Below are 24,945 nucleotides of genomic sequence, written 5' to 3'. Positions count from 1 at the left end.
CCAGTGTTATCAGCTGTTACCTTTAAAAATGCATAGGATTTATTATACTGTACAAGATGTTTGTGCATTAGTGAATCGTTAATTGCATACTCATTTAAGGAATCCATATTCAGTTTCAAATTAATACAATATTACAAAAGAAAAGATCAAAATTAGTAACCAGAGAATTCATAGAGAACTTAAATCAACTTCTTTGACAAAAAAATCACACCAGCAATGTACAACTAAAGTATCGTAAGTTGTTCTGACCATATAAGTTGTACAAGTCAGACAAAAGTTGTAATTCATTTACATCGCTCGCACTACTTTTTGACAATAAAAGTAAGTAAATCACAAGCCAAGATGGGATTGTTCAGATATGCTCAAGATTTTCCTCTCTGCAGTATGTGTAAATTTGGGTCTACTTCATTTAATCGAAAGACCATTTGATCGAAATTTCATTTGATCGAAAACCAGTATTCATGGCAGATAACAGGGATTTGTCCCACTCCCCAATGTCGTGCGACCCTGGAGTTGGTAAATATAGTTAGGGGGGGTAGGGGACAAAGTCCCCCACCTATTTTCATTTAAAATCTGTACTATTTGTGTTATTTTCTTTTTTTAAAGGAAACTAGGAGGGGGGTTTGCCCCCCACTCCCCCCAATGTTGGGGAGGATGTGCCCCCCCCCCAACTATATATACCAACTCCAGGGTCGCACAGCATTGGGGAGTGGGACAAATCCCAGATTTATTTCTTGAATACTGGTTTTCGATCAAATGGGTTTCAGTCGAATGGTCTTTCGATCAAATGAAGTAGATCTGTAAATTTATAGCTGTTTAGGCCCCTTGGGGTGGCTAGAGCTTGCCTGTCTAAAACCTATCCCTTTATAACAGAAATTAAAGGTAAAACAACAAAATATGAATCAAGATAAATCTTGTTAAGCTGTCCCTTGCTACCTTCAAAAACAATAAGTTAGAATGCCCACAAACTTTGCTGAAGGCCTCAAGCTTTTGAAAAAGACCGAGACGGATCCAGTGGATTGGATCTGACCCACAAATGGGAATAAAGACAGAGATGGACAACATACATGAAACGTTATGGTAAGTACATAACTTCTTTTTTTGGTAGTGATTATCTCTGTCAAAAGGGTTTGAGTTGGAAGCACTTGATTCTTCTCCCCCTTATTTGGTGTTCTGTAAAGACGGGGTTTCTAAATGTAGCTTCTGAGAATAACCTTAACAGTTCCATTCATCTTCCTTTGTTTTTTTTCCCAATTTTTCGAGCAAAGGTGAATATCTTTTGCATTGTTTGGATGTGCATAACAGTTAAGATTCTCTCTTAACCATGCCAGTCTTTCAGGAAATCTAGCCAGTTTGCCTCCTTTTCCTGTGTCTAAAGTAACTTTATCCAAGTGGCTGTCGCATTATATTTTGCTTGCATATTCGCAAGACTGCTTTACACAAGCCTAAAGGTCATCCATCTAGGGATGTAGCAACTACTGCAGCTTTTCTTTCTAAAGTACATATGGATGATATTTGTGCTTCTGCCACTTTGCAGGGCCACCACACTTTTGTGTTGCATTATAAGCTGAATGTTCAATCCAGGTCCAGAGCTTCCTTTATTTCTTCTGTGTTCTGGAATATCTTTTGTTTGTTCCTCACAAGGAATTGTCGTTGCTGGGGTCTCTGTCCCACAGGTTGAATCCAGATGGAGCAGACAGCATTGGATACAAAAGTTATGTACCCACCATAATGATAAATCCATGTTGGCTGTCTCCATCTGGTTCAGCCTTCACTGCTCTCCTGCCCTCAACTTTAGTGCTGACCTAGTGAATCTTCCCTTCTGAGATGACTGGACATTGGAGGTTTTTCATTCAGCTCTGTTAAAATCTCTCATTTCCCCTGGATTTTCTTTTTCCAGTTGTGGGATATGTATGTTTTCCGCTAGATATATTGCAATCATGTTTCGGTTTATGGGGCAAACTTGATCTAGAGAGCTGATGATGGAACAGGGGGTTATGTGTAAGAGTTGGCTAGTGTCAGATCCTTGTCAGATTCAAAGTCCCGCAGGTTGAACCAAGTGGAGACAGCCAACATAGATCTATTATTATGGTTAGTAAATAACTTTCATTTCTTGCTCATGAATTCACATGTTCATATCAAATATTGTGGGTCTATATTACATCGTGGAACTCACAGGCATTCGAACGATGTGATATCAAAATTTTAAGTTCAAAACACAAAATGAACGAAAACACATAACAGCGATTTTTTTTCCCAGGGAAAAAAAATCACTGTTACAGTACCAAAAAAACAAAAAAAACACGTACACTTTAAACTTACTTTAATATGGGGGGCTGTGCCCCCACCACCCCCCTACGTAAATATACCAACTCCGAGATCGCACCACAGTGGAGGAAATAGCAAAGCCGTGAAAATGGCCCACCGATTTTTTTTCCTTGGGGGGGGGGTCGGTGTTTTGTGGCTTCACTATTTTCGTGTTTCGAACATTTGGGTTCAATATTACAATTTTCGGACTCCTGTGAGTTTGACTTTGTAATATAGACCTAATATTGTCATATATTGCTTTCAGAAAGTCAACCTTCTCTTATGTTTTGTCTTCTAGGTCCCCTTGATATGTTCTCACTATTGCAAATCAAGTTCCAGTCCCCCACCCCTGAAGTTCCATTTCATGCTGAAAGCTTTTTTCTGCCAAAATTTGCCTGAACTACGTAATAGTAATTTATGTAAAATAAATTTGCCCTGGTTTTGACACATACTTTAACAGTCATTTTCAAGATTTTTTTCTCATTGCACACTAATAGTATACACTTAGTTTGTCATCTTTTATGTTTGCAGTAATGGTGCTTAAGATTTCTGTTAAATCTGTTATAAACTTTGACATGTTGTATTACTTCTATGTAAGTTATGCACTACTTTTAGAAAGATCTATGCAGTTTTTCAAATCCAGCAGATTTATGTAAGTCGTTTCCAGTACTTGGACCATTTCTGTTACCATTTTAAAATGCAAGTCATTTTCTGTTAGCAAACTTCTCTGTATTTGTGTAATTTTTTTCAGAGCTCATTCTGTCTTACAAATTTGCTGCCTAATTGCATTCCTGAAACGGCTCCCTCAAGTCCGTAACATACCCCTTTACACTCAAATCTCACACTTAGAAAGTTAAATTGTTTGAAAATTACATATTTTTATCGTAACCATCTTTTCCATTTTTTGACCAACTTTTTTTGACTAATTTGATTCCTGTGTAATTTACTAATGCATAGTAAATTAGACTTCTGTGATGCTTCATTACCACTACTAATGCCGTTGTAGCCATTTTCATTTTGTTTCTTCAGACCTCTTTCTTTCACAGATTAAATTCCTCAAAACCAGTATGAGATAGCCCTTAATGCTGCAAGTCTCAGGAACTGGAGCTACATAGAGATAAATAAAAACTATAACATAAGTACTAAGCCAGCTTCCCTTGTGAGCCTTTCCAAACCTAGCTAATCTTCCAAAAATTAGAAAATTTAATTACCACCTTCTTTGTCAGGGCATGCTGTGATCAGCTGTAATTAGTTTTCAGCTGTCTGTATCCTGAAATGGAACAAGTTGGTGGAGAACACTAGCTTAAAATGGACGTACTGTGTTCTAATATTACACATTGCTGCATATTTTTGTGTTTTTCTTGATGTAGGTCTGATGACATAGGACTTGCTTCCCAGCCAGCTCATTTAACAATGTACTTTATAATATAAAAAATATAAATATATATATATATATATATATATATATATATATATATATATATATATATATATATATATATATATATATATATATGGATTTATCAGTCGTTATGATTGAAGTTTAAAAGATTGGTTCATGGAGCCAGCAACACAAATAAGTGTTTTTGCAGGTGGGCAAACCTCCTGCATCTCTGTACCTCCTGCATGTTGTATGTACCAACTTCAAAATCACTGCACATTGGAAAAGGACAAACAATCAACATCAAAAAATACTGACTTCCATTGGAGAAGCTGGTTTGATGTTCTGTGAACCAGTCTTGTAAACCTCTATCATATGGTTTTGCAACCGTATGATTTAAAACTAAATATATATTTACAGGGTTGTGCATTGAGCAGTACTCACCAGTATTCAGGTCCAGTTTGAGTGAAATACACAACATTTCACAAAAAATGCAAAAACTGAGTAGTTTAGATTAGTTACATAGAAAAACTGCATGTATACACCCATCATAGTAGACAAAGCAGTGTGTGTTGTACAATATTTACATTAGTTTCTAAAGTGGGTCAACCTTCAGTAATTGTTGGAAAGGAGATAGGGATAGTGTGTTAGAAGATATGTCCTGTGTTGAAGCAGGAGCATGATACTTTGAGTTGCATTCTGAATTTTGGAGTAAGTGTTTATTTCCAGTAGGTTGATGGGGAGAACTTGCCAGAGTATAAGTGCCTGAGAGGAAGATGCATGTGCAGTGCTGTTGAGTTAGCTCCCGTAGGTCAGCAGTCCCCAACCACCAGACTGCGGATCATTTAGTACTGGGCCACACAGAAACTTTTAGGTAGGGAAGGAAACAAAAAAGTAAATGTGTGTATGTGTGTGTGTGTTTTTCTGTCTGCGTGGGTGAGTGAATGTGAGCATGAAAGCAGAATATCTGTGTGTGTGTGTGTATGAGAGAATGAACAGTGAGAGTGATGGTCATTATTTTACACTCGCTAAGCAGCACTTTTGCTGTTAGCAAGTGTAAAATAAAAATCAATGAAACGGGGGGGGGGGGGGTTTGAGTGTGTGAGTGAATGCGTGCATGAAAGCAGTACAGACTGTGTGTGTGAGTGATCCCTGATGGTGGCAGTAGCATCAATTAAGAGGTCTGCATACTTCTCAACCTCCCCCACAGTAAATCTGGACAGAGGTCACAGCTCTCAACCTCTGGGCACAAACAATGTGGACAAAGCCAAAAATAATAGGAGGAAAAAGTCCCAAAAATGGGAAAAAATTTAAATATTGCTCATATAAACTTAGAAAGGTGATAGAATGCAAGGTTTTGTGTTACCATGCATTTTCTGAAGCATATGAAGTCTGAAACTCAAATGCCCGTCTGTTATATAATGACTTCAGTCCTGACTTATTTGTCACAAAAATTCAGAAAACCACACATTTTATGAGGAACAGACCAAAAATATGAAGCAAAAATCTAGCCATTCTGTGAAAATCTGGACAGTTGAGAGGTATGCCAGAGCCGCATATAATAGGGACAGATTTTAAATATTGCTCTTATAAACTTAGAAAATTGCTAGATTCATAAAAAGGTTTCCATTAGATTTTCATTGTGTTTCACTGTTGCAGTCATTACAATTGGGTTATCCTGCTGGCAGGCTACCCGCAGTCGGCCCGAGTTCCAAAGTCCAGGTCCGGCGTCGGTTGCTGTTGCCTCCTCCCTGACATCAGTGCGCCAGGGGTATAAAAGATGCAGCCGATGCCATTTTCTTCAGTCTTTCTTGTCGCGTGGTGCCCGAAGCAAAAGCAGTTTGCAAGTGCCGGTTGGCCGACTGCTGAGATTTTCAAATTCAAATTTCAGATCCGAAGTCTTCATTAAAGCTAAGTACCCCGTTGGGGAAACTTTTTTCTTGCTCCAGACCGATGTCAGAAAAAAATAGTAATTGTATTTCTTGTGGGAAGCAAATACCTCATAAGGATTTTCATTCTTACTGTATTCCTTGCCTAGGCCCTGACCACAACGTTGCTAGTTGGCGGTTTTGTGCTAGATTTAACCAACGCACTATTAAGCGTTGGTACGATTTTGCATTTCATTACTTTGGCAGAAGATTTAATTATATAATGCCATCGGAACAACCGACTACTGGCGTTTATAAAAAGTGCAAAGAAAAAGAAAAGGACAGGCATCCAAGATCCAAAACCTACAACGAGGCTTCCGCTAGGCCTGTCGCCAATTCTTAGTGAGGCGCTTTCGCAGCCCCTGATGCCAGCTACTTCAGAGCCACAGGCCGCTTCCGACTCCCACATGGAGCCGACTAGGCCGCTGGAAACTCAAGGTATTGGATACTCGGAAACTATTCCCTCAGATGGGTCCGGAGCCGCTGAGCAGGCATCTGCTTCTGAGGGTGTTTTCAGGCCTACACAGTTATATGTGAAACCAACTTCCAGCTTCAAAGGCAAAGACTAAAGCAGCTCTAAAGACAAAGAAACAAGTACATCGTTCTCCTGGACAGGCCTCCATGCCTAAAAAAACAGATGCTTAAAATGGCCGAAGACCTAATTATTTTGATCAGGGGTTCCCATCCCCCTCCTGATAAGAGGCCTAGACAAGAGATAGAATATGAATCTTCAGATCAGGTTTCCATTTCCTCTGATTCCTCTTCTGAAGAGGAATACTCTCTTCCTCCCTATGAGGATTCTGATGCTGAAGAGTCTATCCCTTCAGCCTCTCCTTCTGAGGATTATTCTTTTGGGGAAACCCTGCATACTATGAGGGAGCATTTCCACTGGGAGAGCCAAGATTACTCAGAATCCAAGAAAAGGCTCAGAGACTTCCTTTTATTACCTCAGCACAGGCCCCTTGCTATTCCTTCTGTTTTAGACATTGTAGATGATGTATTTTCAGAGTCCGGTCTGTCTCCTGACTCTTTACCACCAGCTCCTGTTAAGCCAGATAGATACTACAGGGTTCCTGATTCACATAAATTTCTTTATAAAAGCCCTGCTGCTGACCCAGAAACCATCTCTCATGGTCCCAAAGGGGTCAAGGCTTCCACTGCAAAAAACCCTATATCCACTGATAGGGATTCAAGGGCCCTGGACAGATGGGGGAAAAGGATTTATACTTCTGCTACCTTGGTTGTAAGAGCTTTAAATTGTCAGTTTCATATGCTTAAATGTCAGCAATATCTTATGTCACTGCTTAAACAGAAAATGTTGACAAATTCAGAATGTGCATAAAACAAAGAAATGCAGTATTTATTGCATGCAGCTGAACAAGTGGGAAAGCATACTTTGCAATGTGGTTTTGATTCTTTAGAGGCCTCCTGCAGGGCTGCTGTTACGGGTTCTGTCATTAGGAGGCATGATTGGTTAAAAGAACAGAATCTGCCCGATCATGTTAAAGCAAAACTTTTAGATGCTCCATTACAGCGTGATACTTTATTTGGTGCTAAAGCTGAAGAGGTGTTGAAGAAAATGGAGGACAAAGCTAAATCTATGCAAACAGTCAAGGATTTCTTACAGGTACAGCCTTCCAGATTTAGCAGGAACTGGCCTACAAAGAATTGGTCCTTTCCAGTGTCAGACACGCCACAAAGAGCAGATTCAGATGCCCCAGAGGCAGATCATAGCCCCAAGGCTCATACAGGCCTAAACAGTGGGGTGCATCTACCTCCAAAAGCCGAGAGGAAAAATCACAGCCATACAGGAAAGAGTCTCAATGACTTCCCCTGCCAGCACCAAGCACTTAACTTCTGTCAGCTCCTTTTGGGGGAAAACTAGCACTTTTTTCACAAAATTGGCACATGATCACCCAGGACAAATGGGTCTTAAATATCGTATCACAAGGCTACAGGTTCCACTTTCACACCCTGCCAAGGCCAAACAGTATGCCAGACCTGCCACGCAAACAGTGGGCAGAGGCACTAAAACAAGTTTCATCCCTCATGGACATGAGGGTCATTCAGCAAGTACCACAGCAAGAGCAGGGACTAGGATTTTACTCAAAGCTATTCTTGGTGCCCAGGAAGGACAAAGCCTGGAGTCCAATACTGGACCTGTGTATCCTAAACACATTTCTGGATATTCCAAAATTCAGAATGTTAACTCTGCAGCAGTTTCTGCCCATGCTGGCAAGAAGGCTTGGCTTGTGACTTTAGACCTAAAAGAGGCATACCTGCATGTCCCAATCAGACAGTCATGTAGAAGATACCTCAGATTTATAGCTGGCTCAATGCACTACCAATTCTCTGCACTGCCCTTTGGCTCATCCACTGCATCCAGGGTCTTCACAAAATGCCTGGCACCAGTAATTGCATTTTGCAGACAAAGAGGAATACAAATATATCCTTACTTGGACGACTGCCTTATTCAAGCAGAGAGCAAGGACATTCTACTACAACATCTGGCGTTTGTAAAAAAATTACTAACAGGTCTAGGGTACACAGTAAATGAAAAGAAATCAAAACTCGTACCCTCTCAAAAGATAATATTCCTGGGTGCAAGCTTAAATACAACTGCCCAGATGGCTTATCTCACGCCAGACAAACACAGACAACTGACTACTTATTTCAGAATGTTGGCAACAAAGACCCAGTTATCTGCAAGAAAAATTCTGCATTCTGCTAATTCCATATGCAAGACTGCATATGAGGAAACTTCAGTGGTATCTAAAAAGTGTTTGGACTCAACATTGCCACAGCCTGGAAACAGTAATTGCCCCTCATTCCCTGCCTGCAACAGGAGTTTCGATGGTGGGCAGAGGCCTGTCACCACAACATGGGACAGCCATTCACCTTACCCACAGCCAGGCAGACCTTGACAACAGATGCATCAGATTATGCCTGGGGGGCCCATATGGCAGGAAGATGTATTCAGGGCACATGTTCCGCAAGTCAAATGGATCTACATATCAATCAAAAAGAGGTGCTAGCTGTTAAAAATGCCCTGACAGCCTTCAAGGATCTACTTCATCCAGGACAACTACTGATAAAAACTGATAATACTACAGTCATGTGGTACATAAGCAGGGAGGCACACATTCATACCCCCTCTGCAGACTAGCCATGAACTTGTGGGACACCGTATTGACTTAACAAGTACATCTGCAAGCACAATTCCTGCTAGGAAAAATAAATACTCTGGCAGACGAACTAAGCAGAAACCTAATGGGTCCCCACTAGTGGAAATTGGATCCACAAGTCTTCAGCATGATAACAAGGAACTGGGGATGCCCGGACATAGACCTATTTGCCTCCCCTCACAACTGCCAACTACAGAGGTTCTGCACAAGGACTTATCACAACCAACCATGAAAAGTGGATGCTCTATCTTTCAGCTGGAAAAAACTAACAGTATATGCATTTCCTCCTCTGCCTCTCCTCCCCAAGGTACTCCTCAAGGTCAGACAAGAGAAGCCAAAAATGATGCTGATTGCCCCAGACTGGCCCCGCCAGCACTGGTACCCAATCCTAAAGAGCTTGTCACAATGCCCAGCTTGGACATTACCTCAAATTCCTCACTTATTGATCCAACAACACAGTCAGATAGCCAACTCAGGACCTTAAATCTGGCAGCATGGCGGATAATGTAACCACTCAAGACACACCTCTCTCTAATGCGGTGATGGATGTTATTTTGGACCCCAGGAGGCCTAGCACCAGAAAATCTTATGCAGAAAAATGGAAGAGATTCTGTGCTTGGAACCAGGCACAAGGTATTGACACGATTGTTCCAAATATTCCTCAGATTTTGCACTACTTAACTGAGATGCTGGATAAAGGCCTTTCCTTTTCATCAATTAAAATTCATGCCTCTGCCGTTTCAGCTAATTACAATACAGAACCACCTATTTTTTCTCATACATTACTAAGGCAATACCTCAGAGGGGCCAAAAACATAAGACCTCCAAGGAGAGCACCAATACCTGCATGGGACCTCAACTATGTCTTTGAAAAACTCACACTGCCTCTATTTGAGCCAGCCTCTGCAGCTGATATAAAATTCTTATCCTGGAAAACAGCTCTGCTCCTAGCAATAACCTCCGCTAGACAAGTCTCAGAGTTACAGGCACTCATGGCTGTGGAACCTTTTATCATTTTCCATCCTGACAGGGTTTCTCTGAGGACAAACCCTACGTTTATGCCTAAGGTAGTGTCCAGTGTGGCCCTTAACCAAACAATTCATTTGCCTACCTTTTATCTAAACCCACAGAATAAGGGTGAGAGACTTCTACATTCTTTGGACATTCATAGGCAGCTACGATTCTACTTGGACAGAACCAAAGCTTTCAGAAAGACTGAACAACTTCTAGTGGCATATGCTGCAGAATCACAAGGAAAGCCTATCTAAAAGCAGACAATTTCAAAGTGGATAGGCCACTGCATTCATTTCTGCTATTCAAAGCATGGTAAATCAGTGCCTAAGGGCATTAGGCCACATTCAACCAGAGCAGCAGCCACTTCAGCAGCCTTCCTCAGAGTAGTACCAACCAAAGGCATCTTAGAGGCTGCAACTTAGAGTTCAGTGCGCACTTTTACAAAGCACTATCACTTACCTCTCTACTTTAAATCCAGGGCAGGCTTGGCCACTGCATAGCTTTGGGATTCAACCCAATTGTAATGACTGCAACAGTGAAACACTAGGAACATAGTACAGTTGTGTACCTACCATAAATGTAGCTATTCGAGTGTATTCACTGTTGCAGTCCAGGTTACCCTCCCACCATCCCCCTTTTCCTTTGCTGGGACTTATCTGTACATCTCTATTCTATACAACCAATGGGGTGTATTTGCTTGTAGATGAAGGAAAAGTTGTTTTTTGTGTATGCATGCTTATTGGCATCATTTAGCCTACCATTTTAGGGGCACCTGACATCTGAGGCAAAAAAACTGAAGAAAATGGCATTGGCTGCATCTTTTATACCCCTGGCGCACTGACGTCAGGGAGGAGGCAACAGCAACCAATGCCGGACCTGGACTTTGGAACTCGGGCCAAGTGCGGGTAGCCTGCCAGCAGGATAACCCAATTGTAATGACTGCAACAAGTGAATACACTCTAACATCTCCATTTATGGTAGGTACACAACTGTGCTTTTTGCCTCCTCTTGACCATACCTTTCCACCCTAGTAAATCTGGACAGAGCCACAAATAATAGAGACAGATTTTAAATATTGTTATCAACTTAGAAAGTTGCTGGAATAAGCACTGAAAACCCTGCTTCCATTTCCAGCATCCAATCTTTGTAAAGCAGGGTTTTCTGCTGTAACAGCAACCAAAATGAAATTACGGAGTAGACTGGACGTAAGAAACATACTTCCAGTGTCAGTCTCCCATCACCCTTAGACGGGACAGTTTTGTTGCAGGGAAACAAGCTCAGGGCTCCCACTGATTATGCTTTTTGGTTAGTTGTATTCATTATGCACTTTGTTATACTTTAGTTTTATGTGGCTGCAGTGCCTGGTCTATGGAAAAGTGTCTTGCATGAAACTTGTCCTTGATGAAAAAAAGGTTGGAGATGACTGCTCTAGTTAATAGGAGTTGGTGTGGCTTGTGAACAGAACCTTGGGTTGTATGAGTGTTTTTTTTTTTCATGAAGTTTAGCAGCAAGGGGAGTAAATATCTGAAGTTGCAATAATTTGTAGAGGTGGCATCTTAAAACATAGATGAGACCTTTGTTTTATGGGTAGCCATTTGTCTTTTTTTAAGGTGTTACAGTGATGCTAACAGAGAAGTGAATTGAATTGACTAAGCAGGTGCAGTTAGAAGTCATCTGAAGGGATGGTGGTTGTTTTCTTTGAGGTAAGATGTGAAAATGGGTAGTCCATATCATAGTTGAAAAAGGAGAACCCCTTTGCTGGTGGCTGCTGTGGCTAGTTAAGATAGGAAAGGGGATCTTTTTACCCAGAACAGGAGTTTTTTTTTTTTCCCTCTAACTTAGTATGGATATGGAGTTTAGAGATTGATCAAGCTTTAATCCTAGGTATTTGAAGGTGAAGGTTGTTTCTATGGTATGTGTTGTGCAAGTTACAAATAAGGTCGGGAGCTTGGTGAACTTTCTGTGGAATTCCAAAAAGTATAGTTCTGGTCTTTGAGGGGTTGGGAAGTAGTTTGATTTATAATTCATTGCTGAAGCTCATGTAAGCCTGACTGGAGTTGGGAATGAATATTAGTGTGAGAGTGACTTAATTAGTAAATGACCATGTTGTCTGTGAATAGTATGATTGGGAGATAAATCATGTCACAGGGACGTTTGTTTTGGAAAATGGAGAAAATGAGTGATCAAGAATGGATCATTTGTTAATTGATAGCAATGTACTTCCATAGTTACCGTAGAACTTGCTTCCCACCTGAAAGAATACCTGTATCTTGGACTTTTGTATTCTCTTATCCCAACTGAAGGATCAAGCACCTGTATGACATCCCTTTTGGTCTTGATTTCTGACTGATATCCTCATGCAGTTGCAATGTCTGTCCTTTTAGTCAACATTTCCCTATGCTCTTTTGCTTCTTACAGCAACCTCTGCTTCTGGTTTGCTTTCTCACTACCTTAAGAGATTGCACAATACCCTAGCCTTAACTTACACTTTCCTATTCCCCACTGACTACCAAGTTTGTTTTCCTTTTGTATGTCTTCATTCTTATTATCCACTTCTCATATTATTCTATACAATCCTCTGGACAGTCATCAGAGAAATCTATTTGAAACAATGATGTGTTGGAGTATTCCTCATCCTTCAAGGTACGGTAATTGCAGGATGAGGAGAAAAAGCCACCCATGTAATAGCCGAAGGAAGCAAAGCACAACCCCCACCATGAAGTTGCTTTAAAGACTTAACAGCGAATTTCTGAATTCATTTTTTATAGAATTGGCACTGGATTGAATTTTCAGAGTGCCAGAACTTAGTTTCTCGCCCCACTTACAGTGGGGTGTCATATATCTTCCTTTATGGCATACTTTGTAGCTTTCTATTTTTGATTTATATTGTTATACTTTGCCTATTGTTGATAGTTTTAAACTTGAATCAGTTTTGCAGACCAGTTGTCCAGTTAATTTTAAACCTGCTTTGGACTCCATTAAAAAAAAAAAAAATGGGAGGAAGGCATTAGTGGGTCCTGATTATATTCCTGCGGTTTTGTTACATGGTATTCAAGAGACCATTACTTCTGTGCTAACTTTAATATTCAATACTTTATTGTGTAACTGTTTTGTTGCACCTGCTTGGCAAAAGTCTGTAATTACATCTACCAACAAAAAAGGGGACAGTATGGATCTAGTAAATTACAGGCCCATTCGTCTGTTATCCATTCTGTTTAAATGCTTTGAGAGAACCTTGTTGGTGCTGTTGCAGGATGAGTACAACAACAATGGGAATCTGTGACTTTCATCAGCATAGGTTCAGCCTGGGTAGATCTACTTAAACTAGTCTAGTAGATTTTTATGGTCAAATAATCATGGCACTCTATTTATAATTAAATGCTGGTCTTATTTACATATACTTTGCAAGGGCTTTTGTCTCCATTTTTCATAAGTCTGTATTATACTTGCTACAAAACCATGGTTTCAGTCCATTTTTAATTTACTGGATTAGTAAATGGTTATCAGAATGCTCACAGTGTGTCCAAATAAAAGGTCATCAATCTGAACACCAGCAGTAAAATCTGGTGTACTCCAAGATTCAGTCTTGTGGCCATTTTTTGTTTAACCTAGTGTTGTCATCTTGTCCCTTGAATTGTTATGTTGGCAAGCTAAGTACACCACCGATTGTAAAATTGGATTTGTCATCAATAGTAATGGGAACATCTCTCAAAGGATGTTAATTTGAATTTGAGTATAAGTGTGAAGTAATGTACTTTGATAGATCTGCACCATCATTTGACTTGCAGCTAAGTGGTGTTAACTTGCGTAGAACAACTTTAAGTATCTGGGAATTATTATTTTTTGCAGACTTTTCATTTACCCACTATGTTAATAGCATAAGAAATTGCTCCCTCTCTTTAGTAGGTAGAATGTTCAAAATATTATCCTTAAAGAGATGAAAATAGTTTAAATGAACTTTATAAAATTTACATTTGGCCCATTCAGAAATATTTATTACGTTTTACATTTATAATAGGAAATACCTGAAACTATTAGAAGCTGTTCAGAGACCGTTTACAATGAGAACTTCAAATGTACTGCATTTACCGTTCAGTGATAGATGCCGAGTTTTTAGACTTTACTCTTTTCATTATAGATGCACGAAGAGCAAAGCAGTATGTCCTTACAGAATTTATTCACAATGAAATGTTATTGGCTGTTTATTATGTTTCATCTGCTAAGAACACAGGAAGTCATCGACATGACAATTTAAATTTTGTAATTTCCACATAAAGGACTACATTAGGAGGTAGATTTCTCACCCAAAGTATTCTCAGGATAATGACTGTTGTACCAGTTGAGATCAGATTATCCACTAATTTTACCTCCTTTAAACATAATCTGGATTCTTCAGTGGTAGATGCCATTTACAATGATGATTTTATTTGAGACAGTGTTCTTAGACGGTTCTCTGGTGTGAACACCGTTATCAGACTTATGAGAAACATATGAGGTCATCTGACTGTCTACATGTACTGCTGGTAAATTTCACTATTTCATTACTTGGCTTACTTGTACTGACAGTATTTTACTTTTTTTTTTTTTATTAGGTTGATAACCTGCTATGTTGTGTTGCGGTACCTGTTCCCTATTTAATTGATTACATATATTGTAACTTATTATGTTTTATTATTAATGTAATACCCCTGATTGTACCCAAGAGTTACAAGATTGTTGTCCTTAAAAAAAATTCCTTTAACATTGAATAACTTGTTTTAATTGTGTTGTTTTCTAGAAACTCCATCTACCCCCAAAGTAAACTACTGCACTTCGCTTCATAGCTTCCATCAGTATGGAAATGAAAATCCTCTCACAGGTAAGGTTCTGCTAGTTTCTACAGTCAGTACATATGCTGTAGTCTTAGCATTTTATGGCCCAAGGCCCAAAATGTTTTTGAGATATGTCAGATTGAGTCTGTCCTAGTCTGTGAAAGTAATTCTAATAATTTTACTTCATTCATTCATTCATTCTGTTTATATGTCTAGCTGGTGAGGATAGCACTACAATAATCTGGAAAGTGGACCAAAAAGTGTCACAAAAATGTATAGGGAGTAGTGGATTTCACTTGCTGCATTTATTGATATTTGAAGGTTCTGAATAAAAAGGCATGATCTCTATATATAAAAAAAAAAAAAAAAAAAAAAAAAAAAAAAATTTTACCTACTAGATGCTATTTAATGTGATTTGCATTTTTTCTCCTGTAGAAAATACAGTTTGTGATGTGTGTGGAAAAAAATACAAGTATGTGAGGAACTTGTGGACACACAGAAGAAAACATGACGATACAGGTGAATATTAATCCACTGATTATCTTACCCATAGATTTTATTATGGAAGGTAATTCTACTGATCATATGAGACGTGTTTTACTTTGCAGTTGAATGGATAAAGATTGTAGACACTGATATTCACACAACCTAAATGTTTGTTCAGCAATTTTGAGATAACCTAAACAAAAGATGTTCTTTGTGTTTTACTGTTGCAGTCATCCCTGCTGTGGTAGCACTCGGTCGGCCCAAATACCAAAGTCAGTGTTTTTGTGCGCCGGCTGCCATCACTTGTAGTCTGACATTAGGCCGTCAGTGCTATAAAGCAAGACAGCCGACGTCCTTACATCAGTCTTTTTTGCTGTGGAGCCCATAGCAGAAGCAGTTTGCATGAAAGCCGGTCGGTCGCTACCAGAAGTTGAATTTCAGCAGAAACCGTCTAAAGCTAAGTACCCCTTTGGGGACTCTCTTTTTTTTTTTTTTTTTTTTTCTTGCTCCAGCTGATGTTCGAAAAAGTTAATTGTCTCGCCTGTGGAAAGCTGATCCCACACCGAGACGTTCATTCATGCTGCATCACTTGTTTAGGCCCAGACCACAACGTCCCTCATTGCCGGTTCTGTGCCCTGTTTAATATGAGAACCATTTGCCGTAAAGCTCTATTTGTAGACCATTATTTTTGTGTTTCGTCTTCAAATTCCGATATAGCATCCATCAGCCAACAATCTGTTGACATTCCGAAAAAACGTAGAGCTAAAGATAGAGACCAGGACACACAAGGCTAAGCCTTCCGACGACACTACCACTATGCAAGTTGTCAGTTCTCCGGAATTCAGTGAGGCAGTTTCGCAGCCCCTGATGCCCGATTCGCTTTCTATGCAGGCCTCTGCCGAGACCCTTTGAGTCTGGTATGCCGCGAAATCCACTTCTTCTTCCGAGCCTTTGGCTGTCTCTGCCTCGGTTGGGTTCCGGAGCTACGACACAGGCACCGGCTTCCAAGAAGGTCTTTCACACTACCAATTCTAGACAAAAAAACAACGTCTTCGCATCTGACTACTGCTTCTCAGAGACTGATGGATTCTCTAAGGCCTAGAAGCCAGGCCACTCCTAGGAAATCTGCTTCTAGCCACCATCTTGCTACTGCTCCCCCACCCCAAGCTGAAATGCTTAAAATGGCGGAGTTTCTCATCTGCCTTATCCAAGGTATTCAGGCACCCACTCCAAAAAGCGAAAGGCATCTTTCTCCAGAAATTGTCAGACCAAGAGTCTGAGGAATCTGATTTTTCTGCTTTTGAAGAGGAACAACATCCTTTAACTGTCTATGAGGATTCAGATGCAGAGGAATCCATCCCGTCTGCCTCCCCTCCAGAGGACCTCTCCTTTGGGGAAACCCTTCACTCCCTCAGTGAACATTTTCATTTGGAATCTCAAGACTTACCACAGTCAAAGAAACAACTTAAAGAGTTTCTGGACCTGCCTCAGCACAGACCCTGGCCTTCCCACCAATTTTGGAAGTGGTGGATGATGTTTTCCATGAATCCATCTTAGCCCCTGATGTCGCCGGCTGCCATCACTTGTAGTCTGACATTAGGCCGTCAGTGCTATAAAGCAAGACAGCCGACGTCCTTACATCAGTCTTTTTTGCTGTGGAGCCCATAGCAGAAGCAGTTTGCATGAAAGCCGGTCGGTCGCTACCAGAAGTTGAATTTCAGCAGAAACCGTCTAAAGCTAAGTACCCCTTTGGGGACTCTCTTTTTTTTTTTTTTTTTTTTTCTTGCTCCAGCTGATGTTCGAAAAAGTTAATTGTCTCGCCTGTGGAAAGCTGATCCCACACCGAGACGTTCATTCATGCTGCATCACTTGTTTAGGCCCAGACCACAACGTCCCTCATTGCCGGTTCTGTGCCCTGTTTAATATGAGAACCATTTGCCGTAAAGCTCTATTTGTAGACCATTATTTTTGTGTTTCGTCTTCAAATTCCGATATAGCATCCATCAGCCAACAATCTGTTGACATTCCGAAAAAACGTAGAGCTAAAGATAGAGACCAGGACACACAAGGCTAAGCCTTCCGACGACACTACCACTATGCAAGTTGTCAGTTCTCCGGAATTCAGTGAGGCAGTTTCGCAGCCCCTGATGCCCGATTTGCTTTCTATGCAGGCCTCTGCCGAGACCCTTTGAGTCTGGTATGCCGCAGAAATCCACTTCTTCTTCCGAGCCTTTGGCTGTCTCTGCCTCGGTTGGGTTCCGGAGCTACGACACAGGCACCGGCTTCCAAGAAGGTCTTTCACACTACCAATTCTAGACAAAAAAACAACGTCTTCGCATCTGACTACTGCTTCTCAGAGACTGATGGATTCTCTAAGGCCTAGAAGCCAGGCCACTCCTAGGAAATCTGCTTCTAGCCACCATCTTGCTACTGCTCCCCCACCCCAAGCTGAAATGCTTAAAATGGCGGAGTTTCTCATCTGCCTTATCCAAGGTATTCAGGCACCCACTCCAAAAAGCGAAAGGCATCTTTCTCCAGAAATTGTCAGACCAAGAGTCTGAGGAATCTGATTTTTCTGCTTTTGAAGAGGAACAACATCCTTTAACTGTCTATGAGGATTCAGATGCAGAGGAATCCATCCCGTCTGCCTCCCCTCCAGAGGACCTCTCCTTTGGGGAAACCCTTCACTCCCTCAGTGAACATTTTCATTTGGAATCTCAAGACTTACCACAGTCAAAGAAACAACTTAAAGAGTTTCTGGACCTGCCTCAGCACAGACCCCTGGCCTTCCCACCAATTTTGGAAGTGGTGGATGATGTTTTCCATGAATCCATCTTAGCCCCTGATGCCCTGCTTCCTGCTCTAACTAAGTACTGGATTCTTACAAATTCCTGTACAGGAATCCTGCTGCAGACCCTGAGGTCATTACACAGGGACCCAAAGGAGCTAAGACTAGTTCTGCCAAGAATCCTCTTCCTTCTGACAAAGACTCCAGAGCTCTGGACAGATAGGGTAAGAAAGTATACACCTCTGCAACTTTAGCTGTCAGAGTACTCGATTGTCAGTTCCATATGTTAAAATAACAACACACTTTGGAACAATTAAAACAAAACTGCTATCTCCCTTGACGTTGCCAACTCAAAAGAGCTGGCAGAATTACTGTAATCTGTTTGTCAAGTGGCCAAACACTCATTACAATGTGAATATGATGCCCAAGAAGCCTGTAGCAGGGCAGCAGTGACAGGATCTCTTATTAGGAGACATGCATGGCTGAAGGAACAAACCTCTCTGATCATGTCAAGTCTAAACTTATTGATGCACCCCTAGATAAAGGAACGCCTGTTTGGGGAAAAAGCAGAAGAGGTGCTTAAAAAGATGGAAGACATAACAAAATCTGTGCAAACAATAAAAGATTTCTTTCAAGTTCAACCTCCCAGATTCAGCAGGAACTTTCGCTGTAAGCACTGGGCCTTCCCTGCACCTAGCAGAGGCGGCCAAGGTAAGCCCCACATGGACAGGCCATCCAGGCCCCTATCCCAGGTCCAGTAAAGATGCAAATAGTGGACCACTTAAGTCTCTAAGGGAGTTCTAAGCCAAGCTTCTATGGCAAGTACTCACAATGACTCTCCCTCCCCCACGCCCTCCTTTCACTCTTCAAAAACTAGGAGGAAGGCTCACCCTCTTTAAGGACAGTTGAGTCTCTATAACCAAGGACCAATGGGTCTTAAAAATAATTTCTCAGAGATACACATTCTCCTTCAGCAAACTCCGTATTCCAAGAGGATACCCAGACCCCCTCCCCAAAACAGTGGGCAGAGGCATTGAAACAGGTCTAAACTCTAATATCCCAGGGGACAGTAGACAGTAGAACCTGTCCCTCCAGATCAAACAGGAAAAAATTTTTACTCCAGACTATTCCTTGTTCCCAGAAAAGGGGGCACTTGGTGCTCCATGCTGGATCTATCCAAACTGAACACCACCTTGGTGGTCCCCAGATTCAAAATGCTAACCTTGCAGCAGCTCTTGCCTGTGCTCACACAAAATGCCTGGCTTGTGACCTTAGATCTAAAATATGCCTATGTCCACATCCCCATCAGGGAATCGTGCAGAAAATTCCTGCACTTCAGAGCAGGCTATCAACACTTGCAGTCCTGTGCACTGCCCTTTAGCTTATTTGCTGCTCCCAGAGTATTCATCAAATGCTTGCCCCAGCTATAGCATTCTGCAGACAGAGAAATATACAGATTTACCCTTACTTGAACAACTGCCTTATTCAGGCAGAGTGCAGAGAAAAGTTGCCCCAGGACCTTCTCTTTGTCAAATCACTCATAGCTTCCTTAGGGTTCACCATCTACGAGAAAAAATCAAAGCAAAACCCCACCAGAAAAATTGTTTTCCTGGGAGCTGTGCTAGACACACCAACCTAAGTGGCCTTCCTGTCCCCAGAAATGTAGAGCTTCCTGCCTCCCTGCTTTACCCAGCTGGCTTCCAGAAGTCACCTCACTGCGTGGAAGTTCCTGCAAACCCTGGGATACATGGCATCTTGCATCCTTCTTATCTATCTCGCCAGGCTTCACATGAGAAAACTTCATTGGTACTTAAAAAAAACGTTGGTGTTAGCACTGTGTCCCTAGAGACCATTCTCCCTCTGATACCTTGTGTAAGGGCCGAATTTCTTTGGTGGGCAGAGGCCTGTGCCATGAACAAGGGTCTTCCCTTCATCCTCAGCCCTTCCGGCCAGACCATCACCACCGACGCCTCAGACATTGCTTGGGGTGCTCACCTAGCAAGCAGGTGTACTCAAGGCCTTTGCAATGCCCAGCAACTTCACTAGCACATCAACCAGAAAGAAATGATGGCAGTGCAAAAGGCTGCGACTTCCTTCCAACCCTATCTCAGGCCAGGGGTCCACCTAATAAAAACAGCACCACTGTAATGTGGTCTATCAACAAGCAGGGGCACCCAATCTTACCCTTGTGTATATTAGCCATGAGTCTCTGGCTTACAGCCACCTCCATGGGGCTACACCGAATTGCCCAATACTTACCAGGGATCAACAACACACTGGTGGACCACCTAAGCAGAAACTTACTGGACACCCATGAATGGCAGCTCCATAAAGGAATCTTTCTGCAAATCACGCAGGAGTGGGTTACCCCATAAGTGAAGCTTTTGCCTTGCACCTCAACCACCAGCTGCACAGGTTCTGTACCAGGGGAATATCACCTCCTAGCATGGAAGGTGGATGCATTGATCTTCCCTTAGAGCTCTCTCTTTGTGTATGCATACCCTCCTCTGCCCCTTATTCCCAAGGTAATAATAAAAATAAGAGAGGAGAGACCAAAGGCCATCCAGATTGGCCCAGACAGCATTGGTACCCCTTAGTACGCAGTCTGATCTTACAGCCCCCAAAGTTGCTTCCCCTGATGTCAGACTTCTTGACCTAGGAGAGTGGGAAGGTACTTCGCCCTGACCTACAGACTCTCAAACTTTCAGCATAGCTTATACACTAAAAACGAACAAGGAGTCCCTGTTAAGCAAACAAGTCCTGGACATGATCACAGAGGCCAGCAGGCTCAGCACAAGAAAATCATATGCAGGAAAATGGAAAGGGTTTTGCTCCTGGAAACAATCAAAAGTGGGCAGTATTTCCCAGCCTTCCATCCCTCTCATCCTGGATTACCTAGCAGAGCTGCTTAGTAGTGGCCTCTCTTTCTCCTCTATTAAAATCCATGCCTCGGCCATCTCTGCCCATTATGATTCAGACCCACCCCTCTTCTCTCATCCTTTGATTAAGCAATTTATCAGAGGGGCTTCTAATATCAGGCTTCCCAGAAGGCCTCTGATGCCACTCTGGGACCTTAATTATGTGTTGGAAAAACTAACCTTACCTCCTTTCGAACCTGCCACTTCAGCAGAATTGAAATACCTCTCTTGGAACACTGTCTTCCTACTATCACCTCAGCCAAAAGTGTCGCGGAACTTCAAGCTCTCATGGCTGTCGAGCCCGTCATAATTTTCCATGCAGACAGTCTCCCTGAGGACTAAACCCTCCTTTATGCCCAAGGTGGTATCTGATGTGACCCTTAACCAGGCCATATACCTTCCCACCTTTTTTCCCAACCCTCAAAACATGGGAGAAGGAATTCTACACTCACTAAATGTGCACAGACAATTCAGATACTATCTGGACCATTTTAAGCCATTCAGGAAAACAGACCAGCTTCTTGTAAGCTTTGCCCCAGGGGTAGAGGAGAAGCCCGTCTCCAAACAATCTGTTTCCAAATGGATTTCACATTGTATCAATTTTTGCTACAGACTGCATGGGAAACCCATCCCTAAATCTATCCGTACCCACTTCACTAAGGCAACCTCCACTTCCACTGCCTTCCTCAGAGGAGTACCTACTAGGGACATCTTGAAAGCAGCCACCTGAACCTCTGTCCATACCTTTACAAAGCATTACCCACCTACCTCTCTTTTCTAATCTAGGGCAGGGTTTGCCTCTGCAATTCTGCAGGGCCTCATGACCCATACCTAGGACTCAAGCTATCCTTCCACCCTTTTCCTCAGCTTTGGGAATCCTCCCACAGGTGATGACTGCAACAGTGAAACATGAAGAACATAGTACATTTGTGTACCCTTACAATAAATGTAAGTTGTGTACATTTACAATAAATGTAGATGTTCAAGTGTATTCACTGTTGCAGTCTTGGTTTCCCTCCCTCCATCCCCCATTTAACATCTTCCCCTAGGGGGGACACAAGCTTCCCAAGGTGGCTTTTAGCCACCAGAACCACTTCTCTTTTCCCTTGTGCTTCTGATAGGTTAGGGCAAGAAAAACTGATGTAATGACATTGGCTGCCTTGCTTTATAGCACCCACGACTTGACATCAGACTACAGGTGAAGGCAGCTGGCTCACATAAACATTAACTGTGGTGTTTGGGCTGACCGAGGGCTACCACACCAGGAGTAACCCACAGGTGATGACTGCAACAGTGAATGTACTCAAACATCTAAGTTCATGTTAAGTGTACACAGCTGTACTGTCTGGCAACCTACCAGACCTTAAGGCTTTGCTAATGTATGTAAATGAAGTGTTCCATGAATCTTCTGTGTTGTAACCAATGACATTTTTATGGTTTATACTTTGGTACTCCCAGAATTTCTTAAACTGGTAGTTATTAAAAGGTAGAGCATTGTCAGTCCTCACTGCCTTTGAGTATTTTGTCAAATTCTGGTACCATAATTGACTGATGACACCATGACTAAGGCATGGGTGACCAAAGTTTGATTAGCAGCTATGGTACCAATTAAGGCTAACCAGGGAGGACAAGCTTGAGTGTCTACTGCCTCCTTCCACTTCCTAAGTGGAAGGAGGCAGTTTTGACTCGCTACATAGGTGACAGCTAATGGAAGTCCTAGATTTTACACCCAGTGGAGTTTGAGCTCCTGATTCCTTGCTGAGTGCATTTTTACTTGTAAGCTTTGGAGAACTCAGCATGCTTCCCACTGAGAGTAAGCAGCAGAGTGGTTCTCAGAAGACCTAACAAAGTGGGTGGAGTGTTCTGTGGAGTGAGGGTAGTCTGCCTGTCAGGACCAACAAGGTGCCCACTCCTTACCTGCCCAGCTCTTGCTGGGAAGCAGTGGACTGACTAGAATTCCCGGCTGTAACAAATGAGTTTGTAGGGCTCTCAGCTAACCTTGGATTGTCCAGCTTTATAGGTTCATAGGTTCATACTAGGCTATCTGCCCTAGAGCATTTATAAGCCTAGCCAGAGTGTGTGTGGCTTTCACCACCCCTTAGGATGAGAATACTATACCCATTAGTTTGCTGTGCCTCTGTCCAGCAGTGACACAGAGATGATTCCCAGGGTAAACCTACGATCTCCCATCCACTCGTCAAGATTTCTCTTGAACAGAGTCAGTGAGGGGCTCTGCCTCACATGGACTGGGATTCTGTTCCATAGTGTAGGGAGTCTCTGGGTGATGAATCTGTCCCTCCAGCACGTCATATTTATATCCGTGTTGAGGTTTAAGTCTCTTGCTCTCGTGGCTGTGGTGGATTTGGATTTTTTGAGGTGGAGCATGTCCATTAATTCCGGGTTGGACATGGCCTTGTATGTCAGGCACAGATCACCTCTGAGCAGACGGTATGCGACTGAATAGAGCTGGAGTTTCTTCAGTCGGGCAGCATATGACATATGTTTGAGCCCCTTTATCCTTTTGGTGAGGAACTTTTGGGTCTTTCCAACTGCTGCAGGTGTCGGGTAAGGTACATTCCGAATGGGGCATTGTACTCAATCATTGGTCTGATAAGTGAAGAGTACAGGGGTACAATGACCTCTCCTGATTTGGATGTGAATCCCTTCATGATCAGGTGGGCAATGTAGAAGGTCTTCCTAACCACTTTGGCAATGTGAGTGTCAAAAGAGAGGTTACTGTCAACTTGGGTCCCCAGGTCCCTGATAACTTCTTCCGTGTTTAATGGATTACCACCTATGTGTTTTTCCCAAAGGGTATGACTATACATTTTTTGGCATTTAGCTTAAGGCCATGGCTCTGGCACCAGTTATCCATTTCTATGAGACCTCTCTGGAGGATGTCTGTGTCTGATGGAGTGTCAGTTATGGTACCCAGTTTGCAGTCATCTGCAAATTTTGTCAGCCACAATCCCCCTATGTTTGCCTGCACTTCAGAAAAATAAATGCCGAACAAGAGATGTTAAGTTGTCTATCTCGCCTTCATTCTTGCTGGATGGGTTCGGAGCCGACCTCGGCTCCGACTCGGCCACTCTAAAAGCTCGAGAGTTGGTTCCACCGGCTCGAGGCTCCCCTTATATCCCACAATGCTAGGCGTGAGTTACCTCAGATCTCGTTTGCCGCTACAGCGATCGAGGTGTTTGGTTTCTACCGGCTTCTTGGTGAGTAACTTTAGAGTAAAATTTAGTATACTTAAACCCCTTTAGTTTTAATTTTAACAGTTGTTTCCCTTAGTTTAGTGGATTTTCTCTCCTTTTCTCTCTATAATCCCCTTTTTTCCACAAGAACTTATAAGTTCTTCCCTCGGGCCTTTGGGCCTTTTTCCATCCCCTAGTGGTGTGTGTGTGTTTTTTTCTCAGAATTTAAAACTTTGGTAGTTTGTTTTATTTTTTGAGTTTAAAATTGGATAGGGTGTAATCAGTGTGTTTGACTGTGTGTGTGATTACACTTCCTTCTAAAATGTCTAAAGACTCAAAGGTCTCAGGCTTCAAGAAGTGTGACTCGTGCTGTCAGAAAATGTCTCTGACAGACGGTCACACTTCTTGTGTCTACTGCCTGGGACCTTTGCACCTGCAGGATTCCTGTGCTGTATGCCACTGCTTCAGCCCCAGGGTCCTGCAGGAAAGAAAAAACAAACTGATTTTGAGAGGTTTACTCAAGCCTGAGGGTTCCCTTACTGTCCCTTCGGGAAAGCCCTCCAAGGCTTCTAGGTCCTCGGCTCCAGCTACTGAGCCGAGACCTAAGGCTAAGAAACCTCCGTCTGCATCGGCTCCGGCTGGAGCCGATGAGTCTCAGTCTACAGTTTCTGTGGTTTCCTCGGCTCCGGCTGGAGCTGAGGTATTGGAAATTCCTGTGTCGGTTCCGACCAGACCTTCGGAACCGACATCTAGAAAGAGGTCCAGGTCACCGTCCCTTGGCTCCGTTCATTCGGCTCCAGCATCTCCTCTGCTGTCTGAACGGAGCCATAGATCTCACTCCTCTAGGTCATCGAGGCTGTCGGACCATGACCTTCAGAGGGTAGTGAGTCGACGTCTCAAGTCCGAGGCACTGGCCCAAATGCTTCGGAGCCC

General features: G+C 42.3%; 1 protein-coding gene across 2 annotated transcripts in view; it reads left to right on the top strand.

The window, feature by feature from the left end:
• LOC122790475 (zinc finger protein 521-like) overlaps positions 1-24,945 on the top strand; it is a 3,214,752-nt gene that overhangs the window by 1,391,332 nt on the left and 1,798,475 nt on the right. For both annotated transcript variants that reach the window (XM_044058016.1, XM_044058015.1), the window contains exons 13-14: positions 14,593-14,673; positions 15,062-15,145. In XM_044058016.1, coding sequence (XP_043913951.1) covers positions 14,593-14,673; positions 15,062-15,145 — 165 coding nt within the window. The remainder of the gene's footprint in view (positions 1-14,592; positions 14,674-15,061; positions 15,146-24,945) is intronic.

The sequence above is a fragment of the Protopterus annectens genome, chromosome 16.part0, assembly GCF_019279795.1.
Source record: "Protopterus annectens isolate FY-2018-M chromosome 16.part0, PAN1.0, whole genome shotgun sequence".
NCBI lineage: Eukaryota > Metazoa > Chordata > Ceratodontiformes > Protopteridae > Protopterus > Protopterus annectens.
This window is presented reverse-complemented; position numbering and strand designations above follow the sequence as displayed.